A 16,586-nucleotide genomic window follows, 5' to 3' on the forward strand; every position below is an offset into this window, starting at 1 on the left:
AATGATTTTGTAAGCATTGAGACTCTTTTACTTGGCTGGTTTATAGAAACAATCAGGCTAGATTCAGTGCAAATTTTCTATTACTACAGACTAGAAATATTTTCTGTGGACAAGAGGCACAATTTCCTCATCGTGAATCTCATAGGAAGACCGTAGATTATTTAGCTACCAAGTGTGATCGAATAAGGGGTTTGATTGTATAAAAATACACAACGAGGTAGTTAGATGCCTCCATCTCTTGCTATGTATTGATATGGGGTTAAGAATACAAAAAAAATACCTGGACACTCAGTACGAGAGATCTTTAAATGTTCGTGGGGAAATAAGAGTACATACGTTTGTATTCAATAATATAAAGGTGATCCATAATAAGCTTGATATTCTTGTGTTTGGCAAGAAGAAGCAAGAAATTTTAATTGTTAAAGTTGGTATAACCAACTAGGATTGACTTTTTATGGTAGAGAATGAAAAACTAATAAAATTGACTTTTTGCAAAAGAACTGAGACTAATATATAAATCCGGATAAAATAAGTTCCTTATGTAATTATTTAAAGTGTTTTTGTGATTAATATTACAGAAAGTACATCAAGAAGCTGGAAATCCTGCTCTACCTTGAAGCATCTCTCCAGTCTATTGTTCTATGGAAGACTTTAAAAAAGTTCATCCATTCGAGATCAAGATAAATATATGGAGTCTATACGAAATAGTGAAGGCCAAAAGAATATCATAACAGAATTAAATTTCTATGACTCAATGCTGATAAATAAGGAAGCTAGCTACTCAAGATAAACTTAAAACCGAATAGACTCTTGGTTATAATATCGTTTCAAAGTCGGCCTGTTGCTCATTGTAGAGTCAAAAGAATAGACAGTCCCGTAAATCAAAACACATTTTTAACACGATATGAGTCTTACACTTAGCAAGGGGGTGTTGTAACTCTAGTTACCAATCATTGGTTGTAATCATATACCAAACTGTTTTAGCACAAGTTTGACCAATCCAACATGGTTATCACAAACCATTGTTTCAAACACAATATAAAAGATAAAGTTTTTAAATAAATATGCAATTTCGTTCAGACTCATTTACTCTTTTCAACAATTATATTTAAATTTATACATCATATAATCATTTGTCTTAAATTATGAATTTCAGTTTTGACAAAACATAAGTCAAAATTTTCTTATGTGTTTACATATTAGGATATTTTTTACATGTTTAATTTGTCTTACATTATATTCGTGCTTGTAAAAAAAATGCTAGCTTTTTGATTATTTTTCCATAAACAAAGAATCCTCCTTTTGATATTATAAAAAGGAGGAATCAATATAATTGAACTGTAAAGTTAAATGAAAAAAAAAATTTAAAAAATGTAATTTTTATAGTTTTTACTTCTATTTCGAGTGCACTCTTTGATCTTTTTTAATAGTCTACCAATAATCTATCTGCCTCCTTTTTTTTTATTTAAATATATATTGAAAAAAAAACTACACCTCTATGAATGTTTTATATATTTTAAGTATATTATTGTCAGTAAAAGCACTTGGCGAAGAAACTAAGGTTGGTATGAGTACGTCCGGAGGAACTGATGGAAACGGAACTGCAGCAAATCCCGCTACTACCCCTGTAGATGGACCAGAAAAGTCCACTGGTGGTGACGATAATCCAGTTGAAAATTTATCTCCTAACCCTACTTCATCAGCCTATATTATTGATTTTCAAAATTCTTTATATATTGCATGTTTCTTATCTGTTTTAAACTTTCTACTATTGATTTTGATACTTTTCAAAATATATTAAAAACACCAATTAAACAATTTCTTTACGGAAAATGCTTTTTAATACTTTAATATAAATCAATATTCCGTATGTTTTACGATTCGTTCTATTAATAATTATTTAACAGTTAATATACCAGACCATGTTTCAATATCAATAAAATATCTAGTTATGAAATATAACAATTTTTTAATAAGTCAAATAGAATGTGTTATTGAAATTACTAATGTAGACTACTGGTTGCCCAGCAGTCCGAGAAGAGTTAGTTTTACTTAATGTTTTATTTAACTTCTTCATACCCTTATGGGTATGATTTTCTTTTATGTTTGTGGGAGGGAAAATAAAGTATTTCCCTCCAAAACATAATTGGAGAGAAGAAGAATAATACCTACAGCATGGTATTCTCTGGTCTCCAGGGCAATCTTAGAACCACTGGAGATCTGTCCCTTGACACTCCCCCTTCCTTATCGGCTCCCAAGTTTCCTTTTCAAAATCCATTTTTTTTAAATCTTTCTGATTCACCGAGAAAACAACATTATTTGGACTAGTTATTTCATACGCACCCCTTTTTCCTATCTTAGTTATAGTGTAAAGTCCTTCAAATTTACTGTCCAGTTTATTTTTTATATTGATTGGAGGTTTTCTCCTCAGTACTATATCCCCTACTTTAAAAGCCTGTTCTTTCACATTTCCTATTTCTCTTTCCCGTGCTTCTCTCTCTGCTTGAAGCATTATTTCTCGAGTTTGGTTTAATCTTTCAAATATCAATAGATTAGGTTCCATGGGTACTATCTCTTGGTTAGTCTGATCCCATTCTTGTGGCTTACGTCCATACAATAATTCAAATGGGGAAAATCCCGTTTTCTTCCTTGGAGAAATACGATAAGCATATAGTGCTAGTTCTAAATATTCGTCCCATTCTTTCCATCTTTCATTAGTTATTTTGGCCAGTTTAGCTACCAGCGATTGATTGGTTCTTTCAACTGTACCATTACATTGAGGATGGTAAGACGAAGTAAAAGATTTTCGCACATGAAAAATTCTACATAATTCTTTTACTGTAGAGTTCAAAAATTCGAGTCCCCTATCTGAAAGTAGTTCGTTCGGTGGACCATGTCTGCATATGATCTCTTCAAAAATAAATTTGGCTACTGTTTTGGCTGTTTTATTCTTCACGGCCTTAGCTTCACACCATCTAGTTATGTAATCGGTAGCTACAATTATATAAATCTTTCCATTTTCTGACTTAGGCAATGGGCCTACTATGTCGATACCAACTAGAGAAAATGGTTCTTTCAGTTGAATCCTATGATACTCTTTGGGTATTCTTTTAAGATTAAATTTCAGACATACTTGGCAATTTTCTATTTCTTTTCTTATATCTGCGTAAATACCTTTCCATTGCGCTTTCTGGAGGATTAGCGTGTATGTTGGAAATATACTCCCATGCCCACATTCTTCGTGACACTTTAGAATAAGTTCTTTTTTTTTCTGAAACGGATAGTTCATCAGCCTGGTCCTTATTTACTGTATGGACAAATCTGGTTAATCCATCTGCAATAACATTATCTTTTCCTTTAATATACTCAATTTCGTAAGAGTAATTTTCCAAAGTTAGAATCCATCTCATTAATCTCCCTGTACTCTCTTTAAAACTCAGTAGCCATTTAAGCGCTTGGTGATCTGTACGGATTATAAATGTATTGGTAAGATATATTCTGAATTGTGTTATGCTCCATATTATAGCAAGACACTCTTTTTCGGTTACTGTATAGTTGATTTCTGCCGTATTTAATTTCCTTGATATAAAATATACTGGCATTTCTATTCCCTCGTATTCCTGCATTAGTGTTGCTCCTATGTATAAATTAGATGCATCTGTATATAAAATAAACTTTCTGTTAAAATCTGGTAGTTTAAGGACTGGAGAGCTCGTGATAATCTCTTTTATTTTGATTACACTTTGTTTAGCACTTTCAGAAAACTCAAATTTTCCTTTTTTCAAGCATTCATAAATCGGGGCCATTATATCTGTGTAGTTTTTTATAAATTTCCTAAAGTAATTAATAAATCCGATAAAAGCCCTAGTTTCTTTGAGAGTTTTCGGAACTTTAAGTCGTAAACATTTGGTTTGTTGTTCTAATGGTATGCTTATTCCATCTTTGTTTATCATATAACCTAAGAATTTTACTGAATTTTTAGCAATCTTGCATTTTTTTTGATTGACTTTCAGTTTTAATTTGTCTAATCTTTTAAACACTGCTTCCGTGTGTTCTAGATGTTCTTTAACCGATCTTGAATATATCATTATATCATCTAAGTATACTTGTACAAATTTATGTAAATGAGGAGATAGTATTGAATTCATTATCTTTTGAAAAGTAAAGGGCGCATTTACAAGCCCGAATGGCATCCTAACCCACTGAAAAGCCCCTGATCTGCTTCTAAAAGCTGTAAGATATCTATCTTTTTGTCGGATTCTTATTTGATGATATCCCGATTCTAAATCTAATACAGTGAATATAGACGCTCCTTGTAGCTCTTCAATAGTTTCTTCTATAAGAGGTATTGGGTAAATCATTTTCTTAGTGATTTTGTTCAGTCTCCTATAACCAATGCAAAATCTTAGGTCGCCGTCTGGTTTCTTGACTAATACAACTGGGGATGTATAATCTGAATCGCTGCTTTCGATAACTCCTTTCTTCAAAAACTCCTGAACTTTTTCTTCTATGATCATATTTTGGTCCGGAGACCTTCTATATTGAATATTTTTTATTTCAGAGACGTCATTTGTTATTTCTATAGCATGTTCAATGTCTAGACTTGATTGTTGATCTCCATTTAAAAAAATTTCTGAATACTCCGTAATAAGTTTATTGAACTTTTCTTTTTCAACTTGTAGTAATGTTTCATCTCCGACATCAGTTATAAGTGTTTCATTATTACCTGACGTTGTTGTACATACTGATTTCGTTATAACGGCGCTTTCCATTTTATCAAGCATCTTTAACAAGTTTAGTGAAACGGCATCTCCAATACCTATAATGAGGTCTTCTGGCAAGTTCTCAACTACATAAGCCTCCACTCTGTTGCTCTTCTTGTTTTTAGGTTTTTTAATCATGAATTCCACCTTTTTTTCTGATCTTACACTTCCTCCTACTCCTTCAATGTTTAGACTGACATTTGTTGTTTCTAGGCCCAGGCGTTGGATAGTGTTTTTACTAATCAGGTTAATTTGGGCACCTGTGTCGATTAGTGCGGAAATAATTTCTTTTTCGGAATATAGTTTAATTCTTGGTCGCATGTCTTTAGTTTTCGATTTATCCACTCTTCCTACCTTCAGGAGTAATGCAGTATTTCCTTCTTCTGCCTTCTTTGTAAAAGTTTTAATCACTTTCTTTTTCTGCAAGGGTGCTTCGTTACGTGGAATTTTGGGCCACTTGGTTTTCTTTTTTAGATAATTATTCATAAAAGTTTCCTTTTCTTCTACCAGATCTAATAACTCTATCCAGTCCTTGGTGTCCAATATAGATTCCTTCAACGTATCTGGGGAGTTTCTTCCTATCGCAATCTTTAATCGGTTAAAGTATTCAGTGCTTTTCTTTGCACAACTCTTGAGGTCGTAAGCGTAACTCATGATATCGCTTTCCTTTGGACCTTGTACGTACAAGTGCATAAACTTATCAGTTACATCTTCAAGTAGTTTTTCTTTTATGTATTTCTTATGAAATTGGAATTTGAATGTATCGAAATCTGTTATCTCCTCACCTTCGAAGGCCTTATACCATCGCAACGCTTTTCCTTTTAGTTTGGACTTTACGATATCCAGCGTCTTGGCTTGTTCATAGATATCTTCTACTTCTCTAAACTGGGAGAGAAAGTCTTCGGCTTTACTTAGATCTTCGCCGGTAAATTCTGTCCATCTGTTTTGTAGACTCAGTTTTTTCACATAGGAACAGATTTCATCGATTTCATCTTTCATATCCTCTTCACCGTTACCACCATTGTGGACTACTGGTTGCCCAGCAGTCCGAGAAGAGTTAGTTTTACTTAATGTTTTATTTAACTTCTTCATACCCTTATGGGTATGATTTTCTTTTATGTTTGTGGGAGGGTAAATAAAGTATTTCCCTCCAAAACATAATTGGAGAGAAGAAGAATAATACCTACAGCATGGTATTCTCTGGTCTCCAGGGCAATCTTAGAACCACTGGAGATCTGTCCCTTGACAACTAACACTGTAGATAAATCATATAATGTTGTTTCTAGCATGTTTTACATTTTATAACACTTGAAATACTTAAACTATATTATCATGCTAAATAATTCTTGATTTACTGCAATATGTCTCTTGGAATATTTGATATACCATATAACACTATGCTTTTTGGTAGAAATGACTGAATTGAACCAAAGTGAGTTAATTACTTATTACAAAATCATATTTTTAAGATATATGTATTAAGAAGTTTATACATAAAACTTGCATTAGTCCATATATATATAAGAGGCTCTAAAAGCCGTAAATTTTCTATATAAGCCACAAGAGAGGAAGATCTTAAGATCATTCTGGACTTTTCTGATAATTAGTAAATAAAACAATAAATTACATGAGATTTTAATTTTTTTTATTCTATTCAAAATACGCAGATAGATACTCAAGACTGCAAACAAAAAATATTTAAGGAGGTCTTTATAGTGTGTATTTCACATGCAAGGTTCAGTTAATTTTATCCTCGATGTACTTTAAAATTTTGAAAGTTGTTATTTTCAGGACAACTACGACGAATATAGCTATGAATACACAAAAAACCAGGTCCCGATTTGCAGGACATTGTAGTATTTTTATATGTGCGCCAATAAAGAGTATTTTTACACAATACATTGACCCAGATTAACTCCCAATCTTCTTATTATATATGATGAAAATGGAAAAAAGATATCATTTTTCTTTGCCGATGTGCAGCAATATTTATTGAATATATGCCTTTAGTTATCAATAAGAATTATTTTGAATTTTTCATTATGATTTGAAGATTTTGTTTTCTAATTGAGTACAATGGGGTGTTCTCTTTCAATGTCATCAAACTCATATTCACTATTTTTAGTTTTGATATTAAATTGAATAAATATCATACAAAGACTAAATTTTGCCAAGGAAATATCATAGATAAACACAATTTTGTGATCGACCATAATAATTCACTCTTTTAGGTAATAATAAATAGTTTTATATGGTTTTTTATATTCTGCCATGTCTTTTAATATTGAAATTTCAGAAGTAAGGTAAAAAATTAATCGTGGTACGAGAATGATTTTTTTGCAAAAAGTATGCGTAGAAAGGATTTATATGCCCTATTGAAGTTTAGCACTAAAGATACAAACGTATTTTAATGAGCTAAATATCATCATTAAAATAAATTTAATATCTCTAATGTGTTGACGTAAGATTTTTTTGTACAATATGATTTTTACACGGGCATTTTATCATTTCATCTATAAACTTCTTGGAGAATTTTTAATACTTTCACTGATGATAAGAATATAATTATTTTTCATAATATTTTATAAATGCCGAAAAATATTGCAATGAAAAGTGTTTGAAAATCATAATATAATATTGTATATTATGTTGTTGTCTAAATTTATTTTGTAACATCTTTTAAATGTTTATCATCTCAAATATTTTATACTTATATACTTTGCTATAATAAAATCTATTTGTTTTAATCTGAAATTTCTTTGTAATTTTTTTACATAAAATAATCAAGACATAACACTTATTCGATCATATTACACGAATAGTTAAGTAATTTATATTGAAGACCAATTTAATAGACTAAACCGTTTTCGTAACTCAAATTGACTTTAATTAATTTTGTCCTTATCAAAAGACTTTTATTATAAGCTTGAAACATTAATAATAATTTAACCATAATATATTGTATATTTCAAAGTAGCTTTAATACCTCCGCAAATGTTTACTCTTTATGTCTCTTACAATTTTTTCTTCATCTTCTTTCGATCTACACTGCTTAATATCGAAAGCTAATTTTGAAACGTTTTTTATATTCGTATTTTCCTCATCTGGTAAATCACAACTCAGTGAAATATTTAGATTACCTGTTATTTCTCTTATATCCGATAATCTAGTATTGTAAAACCCATGTGATATTTTATATTCTACACTCTTAATTGTATTAAATCCCGCTTGATTATAAATATATTGTATAAAAGATATGTGGTGAGTAATAATCACAGAATAACATCTTGATATTAAAATAAATCGAGAAATTGTCAAATATGTCGGCAGTACATTGGAAAAATGTATTCCTTTGCCAATTTCATCGATTATAATTAAGGAATCTTCATTTAAATTTAACTTGTCTATGAAATTAAATAATTCTTCAGGGGACGAAGTCTTATTCGACTTGTATACGATTTTTCTAAATATCTTGATAATACCATTTTTAGCTGGTATTGGATATCCTATTTGATATAAAAGAGAATTATAAAAGATCTGTTTTGTATACGCGGATTTACCACTCATGTTAGAACCAGTCAGTACATTTAATCTTGTAATTTCTGAAATATAAATATCATTGTAAATGACACGATCTTTCTTAAGAAATATATGGTATGAGGATGAGACACATAGCCTGTCGCCTATGTTCGGGATACAACAATCAAATTTCAAAGAAAATTTGTATCCACTAAGACACAAGTCGATCTCTGATATTTCTTCAAATAAATCATTAAAATATTTTCTCTTTGTTTTACATTCTATTATAAGATCATTACATAAATTACCTCCTATTTCTAATATTTGATCATAAACTTCTTTGAGTCTGTAATTCAATTTCTGCAATTCTAAAGTAGAGCCTATGAGGAAATTATCCTTGTAAGTTAAAATTATAAAATCCGGCGGAAGATTAGATGAACATGTTTGATGTACTTTGCTTGTATTCTTTATATGAGCAGTTGAATCAAAATTACTTGTACTCTTTACTGATAAATCTTTAATTGTTGTTTCTTCATTTTCAGATAAAAAACAAAAACTTTTCATTTCATCGGCGAACTGACTTGGAAATTTGGCCAATTCATTGGTTGGTAGGTCTATCGAAGGATCTATCTTAACCTTTATGAAAAATTCATTGTCACTATTCTTCATGATTTTATAATCAAAATTAACATCTAAAAATGTTAAATAGTCGTCAATACTCTCGAGAGTCTCTTGATAAATTTTTTTTGCTAATTTCAGATAATCATTATTTTCAGAATTAAATAAAAGATGAACTTGTGTTTGATCGTAAACCTCCTTAATGAAAATATTCTCGAATTTCTCAATCAAATACTTTGTATCTGATTTAAAAAAATCACTGGCGTTTTGTAGATGTTTGTATGAACTTAAAAAATTATAAATTCTAGTCGTATGATAAATGATCTTTTTATATCCTTTAAGATCTTCATTATTATTACAATCTGAATTAATAAATCTTTCTATATCTGGTAGAGATTTTAATAATTTCTCAATGTTTAACGCCAAAACTTTATTATTTCTAAAGAATAGTATCTTTTCATGTCTAGAAACAATTTCGTTCTTTTCAACCAAAGGCTGCATCAAATCCAATTTGAGTTTTCTTCGTCCATAACATGTCGATGTAAAATTAATAACATCATACAATTTATCTTGACTTTCATCTATAACGAAAGATCTATTATCTAAATATTTCTGCTTGATTGTTACATTTTGTTTATTAAGAAAATACATCAATGCACCAATACTACAACTAGAAAAATAATCTTGATTTAAATTTTTGTTTTCTTTAAACCCACTTCGTTCTAATAATTGTATATTGACATCAGTACATCCTTCAATTATTAAATAATGCTCTTTTTGAACTAATAACAAATCTACTGAATATTTTTTTATAAGTTGATTTAAGTTTAAAAAACTAATAGCATCATAGAAAGTGATATATCCTATTTCATTTTCTCCAGATGTAAAGGAGAAACACAATTTTATTGGTATTTCACGGTTACAAGTGATACAACCAATTGTTTTGTAATTTTGCATTTTTTTTTTAATTTTTTCAGGCTTATATGCATGAAAAAAATTATTTGTTGTTAAAGACAACAAACTAATTTGCAGATATATGTAAAAATAAAATTAGGAAATATGACGTAATATTTTTTCATGCAATTTCCACTATATAATTATAATCTAAACTTATTTTTTTGAAGTTTAGATAGAATAAATAACGTTATCAATTGAATACTTCATGTATTCTTGCGACATGGCCTTTTTATAATAAAACTCTAAGTAGTTTTTGAAAAAAATATTTTTTATTGATAGTTATTTGTTTTCTCTTCTATTCCCGTCCTTCAAAGGAAAACTTTCTTTTGTATATTTTATTCTTAGCCTATCTATTTGCTGTTAACATGAAACACAAACAATGGCTTAGTTACAAATGTAGTAACAATCATACAACTCAGTTTGTTTGTGTGTCTCGTCTTGACGGGCCACTTTGAGATGGCTAACGTGTCTTTGAACAAATGCGACAGATGATGTTTGTAACATTTGCCCTTGTGATGTAGTAATGTACATCACAAAAGAGTTTTTCGAATTAGATATATAGTATTTGAGTTATTTCTTCTGTTTTGCCGTATTGATATGTACCAAGCATAAATTTGTAATCAGTCATTAAGAGCACTCGGCCACATTGTTTATGATATTTATAATCGTCGGAGCTGAGAATTTATAAATTTATCATAAGGAATTGGTTGACTTTTTAATCTCTCAGGTTATTATGAATTGATAATCAAATACAAATTATTAAGGCTGAAACTTAATCTATGATTTAAACAGTTCATTGATAAAATTTTTCAAAAGATTTTATTTTCGTGTAACTTAACAGTAAAATTGTTTTCACTAAAATAAGATTAAATATTTTTTCCAATTTTATTTTGAAATTATTAATTTGTAATATCATTAACAATTAGAAAAATAATCATATTTAGATAGATAAAGTGCTCAGATTAGAACCCAGAACGGAAGCATATATACAGTCATGAGTCCTTAAAATGACTTTAGAAAGCCTAACTATGTCAGCCAGACATGGGCTTGATACAGATCAGGAAGGGGTCTTCGAGAGCCAATGAGTGAATCTCAGAAGGAAGTCCTGGAACTGCCAGATGAGACTGTAAGCGTATCTTGTGAAAAGTAATTAATAAGCCGAATATTATATCCAAATAAATTATATATTTTAGATAGATATATTTTCGATATTGATTTACAATATAATATAATCAAAAGAATTTTTAGAAATAATTTTGTCAATGCTTTTAATCAATAAATATATTCATGTTATTAATTTTTTTCTTTAACTAGATGGATTTGACTTACAGGGTTTTTACTAAAAAAAAAACTTCCATGGATGTATACTTTTGTAAAAACCCCAAATAGCAAGGCCATGGCATTGTATGGAAAAGTCTAATAAAAAGCTTTTTGATGCTACTACTGAGATAATATCATGATGACATCTGAAAAATACACACAACATATGACTTATAAGTATTATTGCCCCACTTATATTTTTTAACCACCCGTTCTATTATAGGCTGCTTTTTATATGAAAGTTCAAGATTTATTTTATTTAGAAATTAAAATAGCCAGACCTTTTCCTTGATTCATACCTAAAATATTTTTATAAAATTTTTTCAAAAAATTGTTATTTGCAACTAAAGATAAAAAACACCTATTTCTGATGTGTAAAATTTTTAATGACTTTACAAAGGTATGTTATGATTTTCCGACTAGAAAAAAAGCAAAAAAAGCAGCAAGTTTATTTTCTAATTTTATGTTTAGCATAAGCAAAATGATTACAATTGACAATTTTAGTATAACTACAAAATATTGTTATTTTTCTAGATAAGATTTGTATTATACAACGCTGTGGGCATTAGTTTCGTCATGAAAGCAGTTAAAACCAACTGATGTCAGTATAAAAGATGCTCGAATTATATAATAGAAATCATCAAAAAAAATGTTTAAAGTAAAAAGTGCTACAATATTGAAGATTATAGCAATATATATCTTAGTTTCAAATATGACTAAAACTAGTAAACTGTCTTGGATTGAAGAATGATGTGCTAACTGCAATTCAATACGATAGTTATCATAGGTGCAATCAAATATAAATAAATTGCAACTGTAGATCCACATCGTGTGCATTTTCTTAAAAACTTTTGGATGACGAATAGAGTTTGCAAAAAAAATTGTGCTTTGCAAAATATCAGATCTTACAATTTAATAGGTAACTATAAATTTAAAATTTTTAATGTTTAAACTTTCGGAGTTCATATTCATAAGGAGAAAATATAACACGACTGTGTAAATATTAAGATAAGGATATATTTGAAAATGATATATAGAGATATTGGTAGCAGGTTTTTGCCTCACGAGGTTATATTGTTATTAGTTTCTTGATTTTTCGAGCCGTCAAGTCTATTGTTCTTGATAACTTAGCGACCCAGGGCGTATTTGTTTATATAGTCGCTGATGAAACATTGAGATGTTTGACATCTCCGCGAGAGTTCTAAAAAAGGGGTTATCTATTCGAAATTACATAGCCGTGCTCGTGCCAGTGCCTTGTCAAAACTCAATTATTTTTGGTCTTTCAAATATCCTGTCACCTCGTGACTCATTCCTTAGAAAAAAAAATTTTAGTGTGCACCTGGCTTTTCTCCTACAGATATCTTTAGGGTTTGAGCAAGCAGCTGATAATATGATAATATTTTATTGATGGATGTGGGTTTTATATAAATTACTGTATTGAATATCAAAAATTGACATTTTCAATTTTCTTTTTTATAAATGCTATTGGTCTTGAAGGGTGAAGGATACTTTAGACCCCCCCCCTTTGAAGCGCTTCAATTTTTTTTTCGAACCCCAAAATTGAAGTGCAAAAAAAAAGAGGAGCAGGAAGGGGACAAAAATTACTATGCACTTATGACATTAAAAACAATAAATAAATATATATTTATGTACACAATTATATTTTAATACAAGTTTTTACAATTATATAAACCAATAAGCATTTTTTGCCCTTCCGATTTTTTAGAATTGGGGACAAAAACGCTCCCCTCTGAGAGTGTTCACTTTATAATTTTGAACCCCAAAAACGAAGTGCAAAATAAAGGAGAAGCAATCATTAGTACTCAAATTACTTGCATCTTCAAACAGTAAAAATACCAAATAATAATATATTTGTATACGAAATTTAATTTAAAAAAAGAATATAACCATAAAACTATATAATTCTAAATAACTTAACATATTTTAAATTAAATTTTTTGATTTAACAATCTGTAAAGATCGTTGAACATTTATTTAAATTTTCTTATATAAATAATATTTATAATTTTAATTGTTGGTTTATTATCAAAGTAGATTTTTGAAGAAAATCTACTTTAATAATAAACCAACAATTAAAAAAAATTAAAAAAATAAGAAGGGCGAAAAAGACACAATACTACAAATGATTATTATAACTAAATCTAAAATTAATTTTTGTATAAAAGTATATATTTATTTATTGTTTTTAATGTCATAAGTGCTTAGTAATTTTTGTCCCCTTCCTGCTCCTCTTTTTTTTTGCACTTCAATTTTGGGGTTCGAAAAAAAAATTGAAGCGCTTCAAAGGGGGGGGGTCTAAAGTACCCCACCTCCGGTCTTGAATGTTTTTATTTTGAAATTGACAAACATTTATTAGTAAAATATATTTCATAATAATTTTGATTTTTTTTAAAAATTTTATAAAGATTAAATAAATTTTTGTTTTTAAATGTTGTATGCAAATGTTATCTCTTTTATTTACGTATTCATTATTGCATATTATATATAGTAATCTTATTAGTATCTTCTTGTAATATTTCAAAAAATCACGGCCTTTTTTTGCTTTTTTAAGGGGTAAAAATTGAGTAAAGTTCTCAATTTACGAGGAAGCTATAAAATATACACAAATTTGTCTTATTAGATTAGTTTACCAAAAAACTAAATTTTATTTTATTATGCAAATATCATGAAATTTTGTTTTATATTTGTTTTCAAGTTATAATATTATGGTTCTTATCCAGTTTTCTAGTATTTATGTTATAATGTTATATGTTTTGAAGCTGTAAATGTTGCCCTTTTCTTTTTTTCAAATTTCTCTTTTTTAAAATTTCGAATATTTCCCCTTAGATGAAGATCGAGATATTTAAGCAAATAGATTACAAACCCCAATCAATCACATCTTTATCATCTACTGACTCATATATCTATTTGTTTAGATCTAATAAATCTTGTAATATTCTTAATTCTATGACTTTACGGCCAGTTTTCTCCTTTTATACTGGTCTCATTATTAAAAAATCTATAACTTATAAAAATTTTATAATTTGCATTTCTGCAATGGACGAACTTATTTGGATAAATTTACAAGACTTTACTGTAACAAAAAAAAATATTGGCTATAAAATTACAGATTTTATAATTCATAATGAGAAATTTTTAGTATCTACATATAATGGATTTATACTAGAAATAGAAGAGGAAAATATTACTATCAAGTATAAAACATCTGTTTTATTATCTTGTATTTATCATTTTGGAGATTATTTTCTGATTGGCGGAAAAGATAAAATTTTTATTTTTGATGAAAATTTTATTTTAAAAAATGAATTTGAGTTTGACGAAGGTCTGATCAATAAAATAGAACATTTTAGTGATAATAAATTTGGATTTGTAACTAACACAGGGTATTTTATATTATTAGATATTGGTCTATTACATGTAATACAAAAAACTAAAGTTAGAAACTCCTCATTAAATACTTTATTAATAATTTCTGATGTATTTTATACATCAGGAAGTGACAGTAGATTAATTTCATATAAATTTACAAAGAATTTGTTTGTAAAAGCCTACCAAGTAGATTTACATGATGGAATTAGTAATTGTTCAATTTACGATAATAATAGAATATTAGTAGGGAATACAGATGGCACACTGAGTGTATTAATTCCACAAAAAGATAAATTCAAGTATTTGAAGATTTATGATACAAATGTACAAGTGGTTTCCAGTAAAGAAAAATTACTTATTAATAATAGAACTAATTTAGAGATATTTAGTCTAAGTAAAGTTAAAATGTATGAGTTGGAAAAATTTACTACTAATAAGATATCAGAATCATGTACTTTCAAATTACCAAAGGCAATAATCAATGATCTGTCAGTTAGAAATATTCCATATAAAAATTTATTAAGAATTTATAGTAAATTTATAACATCAGCATATTTAGAAAACAACTTGATAATTTATAGTGACGAAAAAGATACTAAAATATTAGAAATGAACAAATCAAATGTCTCAAAAATAGAAGTGGAAATTTTAAAAAATTTTAAGAGCAAAAAAATTTTTAGTACTAAAAAAAATTTTCATTTTATTGATTATTTTGATAATATGAAAAGTATAGACAAGAAAACATACGAACTTAAGCAAGAATGTAGTAAAAAAGACAATGAAGAAGAAAATGAAGTTTTTATAAATCAAATCGGGGAATATAAACTTGTAGAAATAAAGTCTTACGATACACTAAAGAAGTATAAAATTTATTTTGGGGACAAAGAAAAAAAGAGCGTAGAAATATTTGATATAATACAAAATATATTTTTATTTGAGGAAGAGGTATGGTACTTTACACAATCTTATATTTATAATATTGAAAGAGATTTTAAATATGAACTTGGTTATATTATTTATGACATCAAAATCATCAACGAAAAGATAGTCGTCGTTATGAATGATTGGAAATATCTAAAGAAATATGTAGAACAAGGAAGTTATAAGAAAAAATATTCTACTAAATAAAAATTTTTATTAGATTTATTCATGTTTTTATAAGAATTTGTTTTGTACGCAATGTGGGCTAAAATAACCAAACATAATCATTTATTTAGTAAGTTCGGAATAATCATATATTATTTCATCGACCCGAGCTCTTTCTGCCCCATACACTGGTTTTCCTATGTACTCGATTTTCACATCATCCAGTACATGTTCACTAGAAGTCTTCTTGTGAGTATAAATTGGAACATATCTTCGTTTTCTTACATTGAATATCTTATCGTATTTTTCTTCTTTAAACAATTTCAAAATTTTATTATTATCATTTTCATCCATTTTTAAGTCTATAGACTCGATTATCCTTTTTTTAAATTTTTTATTGATTAATTTCAATATTAATTTATAACTATGGAAAGCCAATGAATCAATAAAAGTCGAATCATACAAATATTTAGTGTTATATTTCTTATTTAAAAAATACTCCAGTAAAAAATGTTTAAAATCAACTAATAGAACATTTCTGTTGATAAAAAGATTCTCAGATGATATTTTTTTTATCATCTTTTTTATTTCTGGGTGTTTACAGATACTTAAGAAATAATCAGTGACCAATTTATTATAGCGTTTTAAATTAGTAGTCTTGGCTATATTGTCAAAATTAATATCTAGAAATTTATCTTCTACAGAATTAATTTGTTCATCTGTCTTGAATATATCAGGAGAGGAAGTGGACAAGACATGACAGGCGAAGAAGAAAAGAAAATACATAAAGGGGGATGGTAAATTAATTTATAGTGATTATGGTAGATTAAATTTATTGCATATTTAAATAAAAGATAATGTAATAGAAGAGGATAACTAAAAAACAAAAATTTTTAATTAAAACGCAAAATTTAATTAAAAATAGAGTTTATT

The 16,586-nt window shown here is 28.2% G+C and overlaps 4 protein-coding genes across 4 annotated transcripts; 2 read left to right on the top strand and 2 right to left on the bottom strand.

The window, feature by feature from the left end:
* Positions 1-1,498: 1,498 nt before the first annotated feature.
* VNE69_10070 (putative SP-containing protein) lies at positions 1,499-1,801 on the top strand (the record flags this gene model as incomplete). The annotated part of the gene is made up of 1 exon (XM_065474792.1): positions 1,499-1,801. The coding sequence occupies one exon, from the start codon at positions 1,499-1,501 to the stop codon at positions 1,799-1,801; it is 303 nt and encodes a 100-aa protein (XP_065330864.1).
* A 5,941-nt stretch (positions 1,802-7,742) lies between these two features.
* Positions 7,743-9,857, bottom strand: VNE69_10071 (muts protein 4-like protein; the record flags this gene model as incomplete). The annotated part of the gene is made up of 1 exon (XM_065474793.1): positions 7,743-9,857. One exon carries the CDS (start codon positions 9,855-9,857, stop codon positions 7,743-7,745), a length of 2,115 nt encoding a protein of 704 aa, XP_065330865.1.
* A 4,167-nt stretch (positions 9,858-14,024) lies between these two features.
* Positions 14,025-15,695, top strand: VNE69_10072 (WD40 repeat domain-containing protein; the record flags this gene model as incomplete). Its single annotated transcript, XM_065474794.1, has 1 exon — positions 14,025-15,695. The coding sequence occupies one exon, from the start codon at positions 14,025-14,027 to the stop codon at positions 15,693-15,695; it is 1,671 nt and encodes a 556-aa protein (XP_065330866.1).
* Positions 15,696-15,776: 81 nt separating this feature from the next.
* Positions 15,777-16,439, bottom strand: VNE69_10073 (uncharacterized protein; the record flags this gene model as incomplete). Its single annotated transcript, XM_065474795.1, has 1 exon — positions 15,777-16,439. The coding sequence occupies one exon, from the start codon at positions 16,437-16,439 to the stop codon at positions 15,777-15,779; it is 663 nt and encodes a 220-aa protein (XP_065330867.1).
* Between the last annotated feature and the right edge of the window lie 147 nt (positions 16,440-16,586).

Source organism: Vairimorpha necatrix, chromosome 10 (genome assembly GCF_036630325.1).
Source record: "Vairimorpha necatrix chromosome 10, complete sequence".
Taxonomy (NCBI): Eukaryota; Fungi; Microsporidia; family Nosematidae; genus Vairimorpha; species Vairimorpha necatrix.